General features: G+C 38.4%; 2 protein-coding genes across 3 annotated transcripts in view; one reads left to right on the top strand and one right to left on the bottom strand.

Annotated features, from left to right (window-relative positions):
• LOC101860412 (poly(A) polymerase beta) overlaps positions 1–11,729 on the bottom strand; it is a 38,454-nt gene extending 26,725 nt beyond the window's left edge. Inside the window, exons 1-4 of the mRNA XM_005097856.3 lie at positions 11,583–11,729; positions 1,861–2,022; positions 1,248–1,314; positions 590–674 (exon numbers count right to left, since the gene is read on the bottom strand). Of these exons, the coding sequence (XP_005097913.1) occupies positions 590–674; positions 1,248–1,314; positions 1,861–2,021 (313 nt within the window). The 5' untranslated portion in view covers position 2,022; positions 11,583–11,729. The remainder of the gene's footprint in view (positions 1–589; positions 675–1,247; positions 1,315–1,860; positions 2,023–11,582) is intronic.
• Positions 11,730–11,948: 219 nt separating this feature from the next.
• Positions 11,949–15,089, top strand: part of LOC101860170 (seipin) — an 18,477-nt gene continuing 15,336 nt past the window's right edge. For both annotated transcript variants that reach the window (XM_005097855.3, XM_035969656.1), the window contains exon 1: positions 11,949–12,664. In XM_005097855.3, coding sequence (XP_005097912.2) covers positions 12,390–12,664 — 275 coding nt within the window. In that variant the 5' untranslated portion in view covers positions 11,949–12,389. The remainder of the gene's footprint in view (positions 12,665–15,089) is intronic.

The following is a 15,089-nucleotide window of genomic DNA, read 5'->3' as shown; positions in this document are numbered from 1 at the left end:
TAAAGAAGAGAAAATAACTAACATTATACCGGCGGTAGTAGACACATGGGTAAGTAAAAACAAAGCGAAAAAGGAAATCGAGCGAAGTTGAGCAATAATCTTGTCATTTTGAAGAGCTAAGATCAAAATATTTGGAAGGTTCACTGTGATAGTAATAATAATAATATATAACATTTATATAGCGCATTTCCAAAAAAAAAGTAGCTCAATGCGCTTTACACTGGAATACCCATTTTCAAAACCTTTCTTACTACTTTCTTTCCTCTCAAGCAATATATATTTATGCACAGACACACACAGAGATTATTTTCATTCACGCGTAGGCACAGAACAACTATAATAAAAATAACGCTAGAAGCTTAGAATAGCAATTCACAGGAACGCCTGAAGTAAATCAAACAAGGCCACAAGCAAAACTAGTGTACACTTACAGAGAGAGCATTTTTGACTTTTGCTGTTGCTCCTTCTTTCAGCCTTCCATTCACAAAGCAAAACATAACAAAAGCATAAACAAGGACAACAAGCACACACCCAAGAAAAGTGGTAGAGTTTTCCCCCTGAAGAGAGTTCTCCGATATCTCTGGCCTACCTTTAGTGTGCACACCCATGCGGTAGGATCCAAAGGTGAACACTTTGCCACCATATGTGTCAATATGCGTGTCTCTAATATTGTTCTGCAGGAGACATGATGCAAAATAACTTGTTACTTTGAAAGGAAAAATTCACAATATACAGAGCATATATACAGAGTAAATACACCAAAAGCGATACTAAAAGTAGACCAACTGGACATGTAACTATGCTTACGTAGAAGAAAAGTGGTAAGATGAAAACTGTCCTTCATATTGATTGGCACTGTCAGGTATTTAAGGAGAAGACAAAGAAACAAAAGAAATGGAGCTACCATGAATGGAGTCACAGTTATTTCTTAAAAACAAAAAAACAAAAAAAAAGTTCAAAATTCAAATTTCATTTCTAAATACACTACACTTTTCCAGTGAAAAATGACATCTTTCTGACAATTAGTAAGCTTGTATCATACATTCACAATGTCCAAAAAATTACACATCTTAGTGAAATAAATATGCATTTTATGTAGGAGCTGTACCAACAGTAAGAACAGAATAAAACCTTATGATAGCAACAATGTCATGGAAGCACAATTGCGAGAAAATACAACATAAATGTGAAGTAAATATATCATTTGTTCCTAACGAGGTATGAAAATCAGCAGAAGCAAAGATTACCTTTTGTCTGCTTACATCCTTGATCCAAGAACGAACAATGTTGTTTATCTTGGAAAGAACTTCAAGCCTGAAACGCAAAATAAAAAACCACATTCTTTCAAATTTCCCAGGCAGAATCATGAAATGACATTTTAACAGACCTTCAGTCCAATCCCAAAAAAAGGACTTACACTCATATTTCAAAACTACAGATATATATTTGAGCCTCCTGACAAAATGTAGCAGCAGCATACCATAATCATGTGTACCAATGTTCTACTCTTACAAGCACTTCAAAACTAAGCCTACAGTAAAAAACACCATAATAATGGGAACCATGAAGACCTGCAAAAAAGAAGTATAGTCAAACCAGCTCTAATGACCCAAGGCATCCACCTGTTTAAAAGAACCACTTTCTCCACAATAATAGGTGACTGTCTTTGACAAGTTCAACAGTACCATCAAATTGGTCTAGCTATGATAAAAGAGTTCATCCGCCAAAAAAACCCCCAACAAAGTCTAGCATACATACAAGACAAAAAAATCCCACTGCTAAAAAGAAAAGTAAAGCTACCTAAAGATCTTTAAAACTGAGCCCTCAACATAACAAGTCTTATAATAACTTATGTCCTACCGATGATTCAGTTCAGCTTCACTTTCAAACACATCATGAGGACGAAGAGCATCCACTAATTTCTCTGTCAGCTCCAAGTCATAAGGCTTAGGCTCTGTGAGACTCAGGGGTCCTGTCACACCTGGATAGGAGGATTTTGACCCACCGTAGTCAAGAGCCATCCTAGGAGAGAGAGAGAGAGGGGTATGAGGGTGTGGGTTAAAATATCAAAATATGTATTCATAATCTTTTAAAAGTATTACTATATAACCCCCTTTAAAAAAAAAAAAAAGCTGTCTTTACTAAAAAAAATAATAAAGCCTTAGCCCAGAATGCCAGAGTCAGATTTTAAAATTGATTTTCATTTTATTTTTTAACTTCTAAATTATTATTATTCATCTAAATTTCTAGGGCTCATTTGTCCATACTCCAACTGAAGACAAAACATTGCTGCATGTTGCAGCTAGTACGAAACATTGACAAGTGAGGCCTCAAAGAGTAAATATAGGGTAAATTATTTGGCTAGAAAAACGTTTAGGCATAAAATAATGAAATCTTTGGTCTTTTTTTTTTTTAATGAATTCGAAGCACAAAGCTTAGAAGAATTTAACATTTGAGCACTGAAACCTTTTAAAAAATCAATAATTATTCCACAGAAACAAACAGGGCATGTGTGGAAAGACTGTTTTAGGTTCTCAACAATTATATCATACTTGCCAACTTTCGTAACAACAGAAAATAAACACGGATGTCGGGATGAGAGCATTTTATTTATAGCATCCTATCACAACATGGGACCTTAAAGAATATGTTGGCAGCGTGTCTATATATGTTTCTTTGATGACTTCAGACCATGCCAACCTCAAAAAAATGTTAATTCAATCCAGCATGACTTTTTTCCCGTTTAGATGCCAACACCGCTCGCCTCAGATACCCCCATTGCAATGTTACAGGGGAACAGAGAGAAAAACAACCGAAAGCGCGAGTCTGCAGAGGCCCTTTGTAGGTCGCATACATTTGCCGAGGGAGTGAGGAGAAAATGGCCAGTCTCCGTGCGAAGTCGATTTGGATAGGGGGGAAGTCGTGCATTTATGATCGGGACAAAACGACTACAGTCGAACCTGCCATGACGGCCACCTGTACAAACGGCCACTTTCCATTTCCCCCCTTGCGTTTAAAAAAATATAATTTAACTGTGTAAAACGGCACCTGTCCAACGCGGCCGAGGCCACCATATTTTAACACACAACCCCTATCACATCAAACAATAACACCTGTTTTAGACGGCCACCTTAGAGACTCCATTACATTTTGTCATAAATTGTGCATTGGCCCCTGGCGTTGTGGACGAGCCGTCATAACCCAATCACCTGTCGTTGTTGTTAGGTAGTCCCTCCAACCGATCATGTTGCGTAGGCCCCTCTCAATGTTGACCAATAGGTAACAAATTTTCAACTGCTGGTGAGGTAAGCGTGTGATCCCTCATAACACCTAAGCCCCGCTCAGATCTCATACACAAATCGTAAGTGAGATGAATGGTCACTGTTTACCCGGTCTTTAACAAAGTAACAATGGACGCCAACATGAACTTGTGACAGAAGCGTTGCTCGTTCTCCGAGTGGTGGCGACCTATGCGTTTGTTTTACCATAGCTATAACCACAACAACAATGCCGCCACCTCAGAAAGGAAGGGTTTGTTTTCTTCATCTTGATCAGTCCTGCCTAAGACGGCCACTTTTATCCTTGACAATGGATGGCCGTCTTACACAGGTTCGACTGTACTTGACACAGAACGTTCAAATTTGAGGACACTATCCAGGGTTCCTGCCATGAACTTCCCATCAAATTCAAGGAGGTTTCAAGGAGAAATTTTAAACATTCAAGGAGGTTTGGTCAAGAAATTCACGACGAAAGCATATTTTCGATAGGCCTACACTTGTCAGAAAGGAATCATATCATAGTTTCGATTTCCAACAAAAACTGTTCCCAGGGTGACTGCCAACCCGGCTTTTCAATTTTCCAGGTGGGCTCATCCATTCTCCAGGGGCATATTACACAACAATGACAGTGCATGCTCCATTTTCATTTTATATGTAATATATACACACACGCGCGTGCGCACCCATGTAGGTACATTATATCCAGTCAACAAAAATGTCAGTATGGCACTGGGGTACTGTGACTTAGGTAGGTATTTCAGTCTGTTCTTATACTTATTTATATTTTCCCCTCATCATATTCGCCTCTATATAAACTATATAAAAATGAATCTTGCTTTAAGCCTGAGAAAAGGTCTAGAACCAGAATATCGTCCATCAAGAACCAGTTTGGGAGTCAAAGTTTATATAATAAACGTGAAAGACAAAAATTATTGCTCAAACTCAAAGTAGAGTAATAACATGAATGGCTCAAGTAGACCTATTCAGTGTGAGAGGTGTAAGAACTAACAGTGGGAGGGCAAGATGCAGTGACACTGAAAACCTGCGAATCTTGATCAGAAAGCTAGAATATAGAATATAGTACAATACATATAATTTACTATCAAGTATCACCTGCCCTATGAAACGGGAACCCTTTAGTAAAAAAAAAACCCCAAAAAACACGGCTTACAAGATTTAAGTGAGACAGATCCAGATTCCACACAAGGCCTGCAGCAACGCGCGCTTTGCAGAGAGATCAAGATCTAGATTTAGATCTAATAGCAATCAAAATTCTGGAAAGTAAAATCTGCTTCCAAGTTCAGTTATTGTCATCCGGTGTTGCCTTCAACCCCATATCCCGCCAACCTCCTCCCCTACGTGCGGCTTTTTAAAAAAAATCAATAATATTAATACCCACATTCCCGAGCCCTATACTTCGCAGCGCTCAGAATTTGGTGACCTCAACCATTGCCCACCGCCGATACTCACAAAGTGACGAAAACGCACAGGTTCAATGACCGGTCACGATGGCGGGCCCGACAAGAAGCTTGTATGTATAACTCACTTTTTCTTTCTTGTTTTTTCACAAGCGACAGCACAGTACAAATGAGTTGTTTTCATGGCGACACCGCGTTTGTAATGCAGAACCTGCATGTTACAAATGCGGCGCTCTCAGACTACTATAGGCCCCACCGGCAAATTTCTGGGCGGTAACGAAAGTGAAAGCAGATCTTGATTTTCCCGATCGAGCTTCGGTACCGTACATACACTTCCACTTGTTGCCGCCATAACCGCCTGTGCGCGGGTAACATACTCTCGGGCTGGGAAAAGCCGAATGAATATTATATTATATCACAATCGCGACCGGCAAAAATTAACTCAGGGGCCCCCGGGATTCGGGATTCCCGGGGCCTGGTAATCACCCTGTGTTCCTGTCCGATCTGGCAAAATTCAAGGGGTTTTCAAAGACATTTTTCCTTGAATGCGAATTCAAGGAGTTTTCAAGGAGATTTTTCCTTGAATGCAAATTCAAGCAGTTTTCAAGGACTCCTTGAATTCAAAGAGGCCGCGGGAACCCTGACTATAGAGGAAAGATAGATCTATTACCTTCTCGACGTTGAAATTCAAGCTCCTTTTAGTTTTCGGTACACCTGATATGAAAAATATAGGTTAATTTATGAGTACGAACTTCAAAGTCCACATTGTCCTATTTTTTTTATTGGTTGCAAAGTTCCATTCCCATTGGTCCAGAAATAGAGCAGACCGAGGTTGAGAAAGTTAGTCCACTTACGTTCCGACCAGGTCCAAAACTTCAGCCGCAAACAGGGACTAAGTGAGAATAAAACGGATACTATTCTCAAGACAGCCTAGTATTCTCACCCGGTTTTTTAATTTCCAGCATCACCCCCCTGTCACTGAGCACTCCAGGCGACAGAACTCGCCTACCTCTCTCACTCCACTGAGCGCGAGAGGCGACTAAAATTGCCAAGAGGTGGGCCAGCTCTCAAGCGCGGGAGGCGACTATTGTCAATTTGGGGGAAAAAAAGTATCTTTTGAGCAAATATAGGGTCACCTTTTGTTGCTATTATTGGTTCTGTAAAGGAAAATTTTACTCTTGAATGGCTTAACCAATCAAAATTAAGAACAAAAATAAGCCGCGTGCCTTCGTGGGTTCATGTTAGGGACAACATGTTTATTGTGCCGTAAACAAACCTGTATTGTAAACATTACAATGACATACCAAGGGTTCATTTTTTATATGAGTGACTATGGGTCAATTGACCCACTCAGGCCAAAATCAATGGGTCAATCTTGTGAGTGATGGGTCAAGTTTGTAAGCAACATGCATGGAGAGTTGTTCTCGGTTGTTTTTGTAAAAAAAAATACATTTCATGAAGAAAGTGGCTATTCTCACCCGCCCGGAAGTTCTCGCAAGATCTACTCCTCCCCTCTCTCTCTCTCTCTGTCTCTTTCTGAATACTGTCTATTGGTGTGGACGATCAAATTGACCAAAACAAAGTTAAAAAATGATGTTAAAACACAAAAGTAAATTAATTTGGTTGTCTACAAAGATGCTACGGCTATTTAACTTTTCGAATCGAGCCGAACTACGCGGGTCGCCATTTTGTTTTGCCTGGAAGTTCTCGCGCTACTCCTCTCTCTCTCTCTCTGTCTCTCCACTGCCCAGACAAAATTAGCAATGCCAATCGGGCTTTCCCGCGAGGCGAAAATTTGGTCCCCGTTTACGGGCGAATTTGCGGACCCGGCCGAAGCGTAGGTGACTAACTTTGTCAACCTCGGTCTGCTCTATTTCCGAACCAATCCGAATGAAACTCGGCAACCAATCAGAAAATAGGGCAAACTAATGATATGTGAACGTTGAAGTTCGTACACATAAATTAACCTATACTTTTGGTGTCGGGAACACTTTCGTATCGTGTACACCAAAAACTATAAGGAGTTTGAATTTCAACGCCGAGATGGTAATAGATCTATCTATCCTCTATAGTGTGCTCAAATTTTAACGTTCTGTGTCAAGTAGTTGTTTAGACCCGATCATAAATGCACGACTACCCCCCTATCCAAAGCTGCTTCGCACGGAGACCAGCCATTTTCCCCTCACTCTCGTGACAAATGTATGTGACCTACAAATCCCCGCATGACTATTCCGGGCCCGTTCATTGGTCACTTGAAATAGGGCAATGGCGGGCGCGCGCATCCGGTTGTTTTTCTCTCTATTCCCCTGTAACATCACAATGGGGGTATTCCGAGGCGAGGTTATCTCTTCTCGGGGTGTTCGCGTCTCAACGGGGAAAAATAATTTTTAATTGTACGGCATGCTAGATTGAATTAACTTATCTTTTACGATTGGCATGGTCTAAAGTCATCATAAAAAGCTTTGCAATTATTTAGTCACGCTGCCGACATATATTCTCAAAGATCCCATGTTGTGATACGATGCTATAAATAAAATGGACTCATCCCGACACCCCTTTTTCGCAAAATGGTAATATGTACACCACAATTTTAATTATAACAAAATAACTACGAAATTGGTAGTAAATCTGACTGCAGAAATGATTTCTACACTCGAAAACACACTGAGTAGCCAAGTTTCTCTCGAACACTCCGATTAGTTACCTAGATATCGTCGATTTTCTTACAGAACCTGCTACTGACACTGCGTGGTCCACTTTTTAGGAGTATTTTCGTATATGTGGGTCATCCATATTTTGCCGACCTTTACAACCCCATAACTTTTTTATTTATGAACCGATTCTCAAAATTCAAGAAGCATAATTCTTAGAATTGAAAATTCTTTCTTAGAGGTACCAAAAAAAAAAGGCCACCTCTATTCTCACCCGGGATGAGAATAGTGCAGGCTAGTCTTTTGGCTATTCTCACCCGGTGCGCGTTCACCGTTATAGCCTAGATCTAGGCCAACAAATTTTGCGTTCACCCTAAACCACAGAATTCTACACTGTGATAACAGAAAAATTGTAGAATTCTGTGCCGTGAACAAACGTTCCATTACAACCGTAGCCTACTAAAAGCGTACAATTTTGTATGTGGGCAGTGGAGAGAGAGAGAGAGAGAGAAAGAGACAGAGAGAGGAGTAGCGTAGGCACTTGGATAAAAATTTCAAAGCTTTCAAATTGCTTTAAAAACAATACCAATGCAAAGAGCTCAGTGACACGATTCCAACGCTACCTTAGTTATTGCTCTATGTTGAACCGTTTTTGAGATATTGCATTTTAAAGATCTTTTCGAGGGGATAACATCTATATAGAAAAAAAAGGCAATTTTTGTGATCGAAACAGCAAGGACAATAAGGGAAATGTAAGCTGCTTCAATATGCTGCTGCGTACATGCTAAAACCAAACATTTTCTGAAACCTTGTGATATTGAGGACAAAATAACAGTCAGACGATATTTTTAAAATATATCGTGGTGGGTAATATTGGGTAATATTATGTAACACTGTGTTGTGTAACGTGACCGCATCGTCCTGCGGTCAATATATTTTGCCATAACTTTCTTATAAATTAAGCTACATCAATAATTGAGGTATCATTTTGAAGGTCTTTTTAAGGCCTTTCTTTTGGAACATCTACATATCAAATATCAGTAGAATTAACAAAAAACTGATTAAAAAATATAGTATATTTTAACAAAACAGCTGGTCGCCTAAAATAAGATGAGCATAGCAGTTTTTAAAGTTAACATTTGTGTCTACAGCTGCTGCAAACTAGTGTTTTTTAGTCTACCTTAATTCATGATAATACTGTTTTTTAAATTCATTTTGCATGTTATTGTTAGAATGTTTCTTTCATGTTTTAATTTGTCATGTAAATGATCAATTACTCTGTCTTTATCTTTGATTTCTCTTTTACATCTTTAACTCATGAGATTGCCCTGTAAGTTAAACAATAGTCTCTTCTAATTTTATTACTTCAGTTTGTTCAGCAAGTTTTTCATTATATTTTTATTGTGTTTATTTAAATGTTCAACTTCTTCAAAGACAATTAGTTGTGAAATATGACATGTTTTTTGAAGCACGCAATTGTGTCACGATACTTATTTATTCTTTCTTTATTTCTGGCAATTGTTTAGTTCACCCAGTCTGCCAACTTGATATTGTTAAATTAATGTCAATTTTTTTTTCTTGTCTGCAACAAATGCTTTCTTAAGTGCTCAATTTTTTTGCAACTTGTTCAAACAAGTTTTTCTGTGAATTCGACCAACTCCGCAAGCATTTCTGGATTTTAATTAAAGTCAGGATTTATTCTGGTGAGCTGTCAATAAATCCAATGGAACAGTGGCAGGTTGTGATCAGGGGCTGTGGAAAGAAAAAAAAAAGCAAAGCAATGAATTCATCAATGAAGTAAATAAATTCATTTGTGAGCAGTGGATGGAAATTTGACATTTTCACACTACAACTCTAGTAAAGGGAGAGTGTAGATGACTAGAGTAGACTAGACAAGAGAAAAAACATCTTCTAATAAACATGTATCTTAAAACAAACTGGACAAAGTACATGAAAATTTAAAGAGATATTTAAATAACAAGCACACACAAAAACAATTAAGAAGAAAAAATATTTAAAGACAATATAAGCACACAAAAGAAGTAAAAACTTGCGTGAAATCGATGGTCTAACAGTGACAGTAACACAGAAACAAAACAAGGCCAAGGCTGTTACATTTCCCTCCCCCCACCCAAGACTCCTTACTGATTGTTACATGGTGCAAATTCATAAAAATTATACAACAGTGATACATATTACATTCCAAAATTTAAAATGAATCATATCTTCTACTATAAAACATTCTTCAATGCCGTTTAAGAGGTAATAAACGCCAACAATACACGTTAGCGTGGGTTAAGTTCGCTTTCCGCAATGGCCGCCATGACCTCCCGGTTCACGCTCAGCAGCGCGATCGATAATAGGTCATGCCCATTCATGGAGAGTGACCTATTTAAATTAGGGCTCACACGCTTATGCCTCAACGTACAACATTGAAATTAACAAATAAAAGAGATAAAAGGTTGAAGAAAAGACTGTGAGGAGTACCTAAAAAAAAAAAGATATACTCTTTAAATATAAAGGCTTGAACTTACCTTATTTTTAACTCCTTGTAACTCCGAACACACACAACCGATCCCGAAGTGGAAAACGCCATAATACGCGCCTTTCTTTCCTCTTTAATTTGATAGGCGGAAGTAATCCATAAATTGAAAAGAACACTATAAACGAAACAAAACAAATAGGTACCCCCCTCACGGGGCCCGATTTCTGACACAAAACGCGGCGGCCGCAGGTGAACGAAAATCTCGGGCCGCGCGGGCCGATATCCAAGTGCCTAAGTAGCGCGAGAACTTCCGGTCAAAACAAAATGGCGACCCGCGTAGTTCGGCTCGATTCGAAAAGTTAAATAGCCGTAGCATCTTTGTAGACAACCAAATAAATATACTTTTGTGTTTTAACATCATTTTTTAACTTTGTTTTGGTCAATTTGATCGTCCACACCGATAGACAGTATTCAGAAAGAGACAGACTAGAGAGAGAGAGAGAGGGGAGGAGTAGATCTTGCGAGAACTTCCGGGCAAAACAAAATGGCGACCCCCGTAGTTCGGCTCGATTCGAACAGTGAAATGGCCATAGCATCTTTGAGGACAATCAAATTAGCTTACTTTTGTGCTATAACGTAATTTTTTCTTGGCTTTTATCAATTTGATCATCCACACCGATAGACAGTGTATTCCAAAATGAGGAAAAGCAGGTCTCGTTTCGCACCGGGTGAGAATAGCCTACGCTGGCAAGTCTCACCAGGGGTGAGAGGTAGAATCTAGATCGTTTTTCTATTCTCACCCCGGATGAGAATAGCCACTTCCAAAAAAAAAAGGGCAAAAGTGAAAATTTAAATTTTCATTGGCATTGCTAACAAAATTGTACGCTTTTAGTAGGCTACAATTGTAATGGAACGTTTGTTCACGGCACAGAATTCTACAATTTTTCTGTTATCACAGTGTAGAATTCTGTGGTTTAGGGTGAACGCAAAATTTGGTGAACGCGCACCGGGTGAGAATAGCCACAAGACTCGCCTGCACTATTCTCACTCCGGGTGAGAATAGAGGTGGCCATGTCTTATACAGCTTGAGAGGGGGTAAACACTTTATACATTGAAAGCTACGAAAGATAGGGCGTTATTTTCATCATCGATTAACACACTCCCACGAGACGGTATTCCTGGCGAAAACACACGTTTCCAGGCGCGTGCACTACTGTAAAACCAACACTCAACAGTACACACTGAGTGCCCCCGGAGGCCTGCCCGAACATCCGCCATAATCTGTTGCTGATAAGATTCGCATCTCAGCACAGACGCAGGACAAGAGTTATAAGACAAGTATTAGTAAAGAATATCCGAAAGAATATCAATAGAAAGTAGGGTAGGCCTAAGCCTAAGCTACAAAACTAAAACAGCTTACGACTGGCAGAAGTAGAAGGAACAAGACAGAACAATTTATCAATCATGTCAACAGTTACAGTAGTCACCTGTACTAGATCTAGATGGATCTAGAATCTAGATCTAGATCTAGTCTAGAACGTAAGTGTACGCCTGGCTAACACGTTCTGCCACTGTTGACATGTTGTAGTTAGTGCCACCATCGATTCACTCAGTCATTGACAAAAGACTAAAGTGGAAGTGGAGTTGTTTGCTTCCTACTCACAGTCACAATGAATTGCCAAGAAAACGGACACTTATAAAAATAACAAGAGTTAAATTTTTCTTTGGCACTATGAAACTAACTACAAACCTTGTGTATTTTGTCCAAACTGGTCAATGTGCCATACGCTGAAGTATAGACGAGGAAATACACCCTAAAAATATTTCTAAAGATGTGTTGCCAAACGCGTTTTCCAACAACACTATGGCGGGTTGGATATATCCCAGTGTGCATACAATATCCGGAATCCTACAAGCCTATAAAAAAAAGTATAAAATCAAGAGGATTGAGTAGATCTAGAATCTAGGTCAAAATTGGATTATCATAAAAATTACACAATCTCCCAAAAATAATTTTGTCTATATTTTGGCATCATATTATTAAATGTTCTGTCATATTTGATATGTGGTAAAAGCTGTAAGCAATATGGGATAAGAAGAGTCACATGACAATGTTTTTGTTTCTATTTTTAGACCGGAATGGGGGAAATCTGATTTGGACTTCAACCAGATAGCAGTCAGCACACAATAGACTAGAGATCTGGTGTGACTGTACTTGGACTTGGAGTATAGCCCAGTGCACGAACAACGCTCCTTCTTGGCCTTGGCCTCATACGGAATGACTTACCTTGGTCACCACCACAGTTTGGCAAGATAAAGAATGTGACATTGTCTCGGACGATTTTGAAAAAATGCGTCACTCCATGACCATAGGCCATATTCAATATATTGACTACTATAGACCATAGTGGCATAGTAGATGTCTAGTCTAGATTCTAGATGTAGATAATAAGCATGATCAATATTATTGTAGACCTAGAGTAGAGGCGTATTTTCTTCAAGATAGTAGAAATAGATACTTCTAGATCTAGATCTAGTCGATGTAATGAATCAATGAATGATGGCTTTTCGAGAACGCATCACTGGAGTTCTTCAAGGGGGTTGCACACAAGTTTGGGCTTTAGGAACATGGCCCTTCAGGAAAACATTCTCAGTGCTAGAAGTGATTGCAGAATTTATACTTACCAAGGTGAAAACTACAGCTCAAAAACTGGTTGTCTTGGCGCTGGCTTGTCTCACGATCTTGTTTATGGCAGTGTTGTTGTATGCAGCTTTTCTCCATCTATATTTGCCGACAGCAGAAATAGTAAGGCCAGTGCACTTCTCCTTCAGGTAAGAGGATGGATGGCACTGTTTTAGTTTTATAAAATTATGGTGATATGAACTTTATAAAGATCTTGATCAGTATATAATATTAATAATTCATGCCTCTCCTTTAGTCTATACAGGGTGATTAAAAAAACAACCAACATACAACTTTTTTTCTAAATATCTTGCACGAAATTTGTACTATAGAATGTTGTAATTCGGAAGACATAATTCTTTCAAAAGAAATTTATTTGACCTAAAATTCATAGAGAAGAAACTTATTTTAGAAAAGGAAAATGGCTTTTTTTATAAAAACCACCCATAAACGCAAAATGCTCCAACCGTTCGTAATGTTCAGTGGTGACTAAACACAAGGATCCTCTCTACCATGAGAGTACTCTAAGTCACACACAGGGTACACCTGCCTACAGTATTTGTGAAGAGAACATAATATTCCCTGAAAGGTGAATATATATATATGGGCTTTGCCAAAGAACCAGCAAATGTCATTGAAGAAATTAAATGTTCTCGTTTTTCAAGACGATCGAGGAATCATGAACACATTGCTATCCTCTGGTTCACATCAGCTTTAGGAACAGGAAAATGTACAGTCATAGTATAGATGAAGATCTGCCTTGAGAATGCAAACCATCTTGAGGTGTGTAGGAAAATCCTAGCTGCAGACATCATCTCCGGAGAGACGTCTTATGGACTCATCTACGGAATTCTACACCCTGGTGATGTTTAAGGGGTGCGAATGGCCTGAAGTGGTAGTTTTGTTGGGGAATTTTTTGTACTGATTCTCTACAAGTCCTAACTGGTGGAGCATCTCTGCCCTTAATAAATAATAATAGATAGCATTTGTATAGCGCATATCCCCGCTCAGCAGCAGGCTCTATGCGCTTTACACTATATTATGCCCTTGACATCAAAGAAATTTTTAAGGGCACTTAAACAATATTTCCGTACCTTGAGCGAAACCTACGATATGAGTTGGTGGTGAGGTAATGTTCAATTAATATGAAAAGCACTCTGCTTTTTACTTATCTTAAACATGATCTCTGTAGGCAAAGTATACTTGAGGAAAAACAGCTTGTGATATGGTGCAATTGTTGGGACTTATAGTGGTAGGCTTAATGCGAACTAGTGTGTCATGCTACAAAAATGGGGACATAGGTGAAAACGGGTTGTTTTTTACGCACTCTGTAGAGCAAAACTATTCTGTGGATTTCTCTAAAACCAATATCCCAAATTCCTTTTGAATTCCAAATTTTGTGTGTACAAATTTGAAACGCAAAGCTTACGTGTGGAAAAAATATTTACAGAAAAGTTGTAGGCCTATACTTTTTTTTGGATCGCCCTGTATTTGATATATGAGCTGGTTGAAATTCTCATTTAATTTGAATTTCTGTAATTCATTTAGAGGGCCATTCATTCATTGTTTAATAGTAATAGATTTATGCAGGTCATTATAAACTTTTTCAATTCACAGGATCAGAGAAGTTTCATTTCTATTAGTCTTGTACTGGAATGATATATTCCTGTGTATGACAGAAACTCAGAGGGTGCCTTCAAAATCACTTATCTAGTTTACAGTTGTACTTTGCTAAGTCAACCTGTCAAGCTCTTTCTTTTTGGCTTTGGCTCTTCTTTTGATAAGATATGTCAGGCATCATGAAATGAGACACTTATCAAAATAACTAAATCGGAGAAACGGGCAGGTTTCCGCCAGTTAAGCAATTTTTATCAAATTTTTGTTTTTTTGGCTCAAACCCTTTTATGTCCATACATTTTACTGAAAGACATTGATTAAAGGCGCAAAATATGTCATTTTTCGGTTTTCAAGGACTCTTTAGGTATTGGAGTTACCAAACTTTGGCGGCCATTTTCTTGCTAATTTTACCACTGAAACCAGACGACCTCACCCTCTTCAGTCACAAATATCTTCACTTCTATTCAAGATAGAGATGCATATTTTTTTTCATTGAAAGCAAAACAAATGAAAAGCTTTCAGATGATACCTTAATAACTCCATGTATGCCCAAAAATTGACAAGTGCCTGATTCCACTGTATCGTAAATCAAATGACTAATTTCAGTATAGGTTTTAGGATTCTAAAGTAACTTAACTCTCCTGACTGAAGAATGGAACTCAATTTTTTAACACACTCTACCGCAGTTATTGTAAAGCCTGCTCAGTTCAGCACTAGTCCTTCCTAAAATACTTGTCATTAGACTGTAAAATAAATAGCCGCACTGCAATTACAAAGTAAAGTTTAATAATAATAATAATTATAAATAGCATTTATACTGCGCATTTCCATTTCCTAAAAGATGCTCAATGCGCATTACAATGAAAAAGACATCACATCTTAAAAATTAATCAACAAGTATGTACGTAAAACAAAGTATTATACATAAATATAAATGCATATGTGTAAAATTTTATA

This window comes from Aplysia californica, unplaced genomic scaffold, assembly GCF_000002075.1.
Source record: "Aplysia californica isolate F4 #8 unplaced genomic scaffold, AplCal3.0 scaffold00165, whole genome shotgun sequence".
In the NCBI taxonomy this organism is placed as follows: domain Eukaryota; kingdom Metazoa; phylum Mollusca; class Gastropoda; order Aplysiida; family Aplysiidae; genus Aplysia; species Aplysia californica.
The sequence above is the reverse complement of the archived record's forward strand: the minus strand, read 5'-3'. Positions and strand labels throughout refer to the sequence as shown.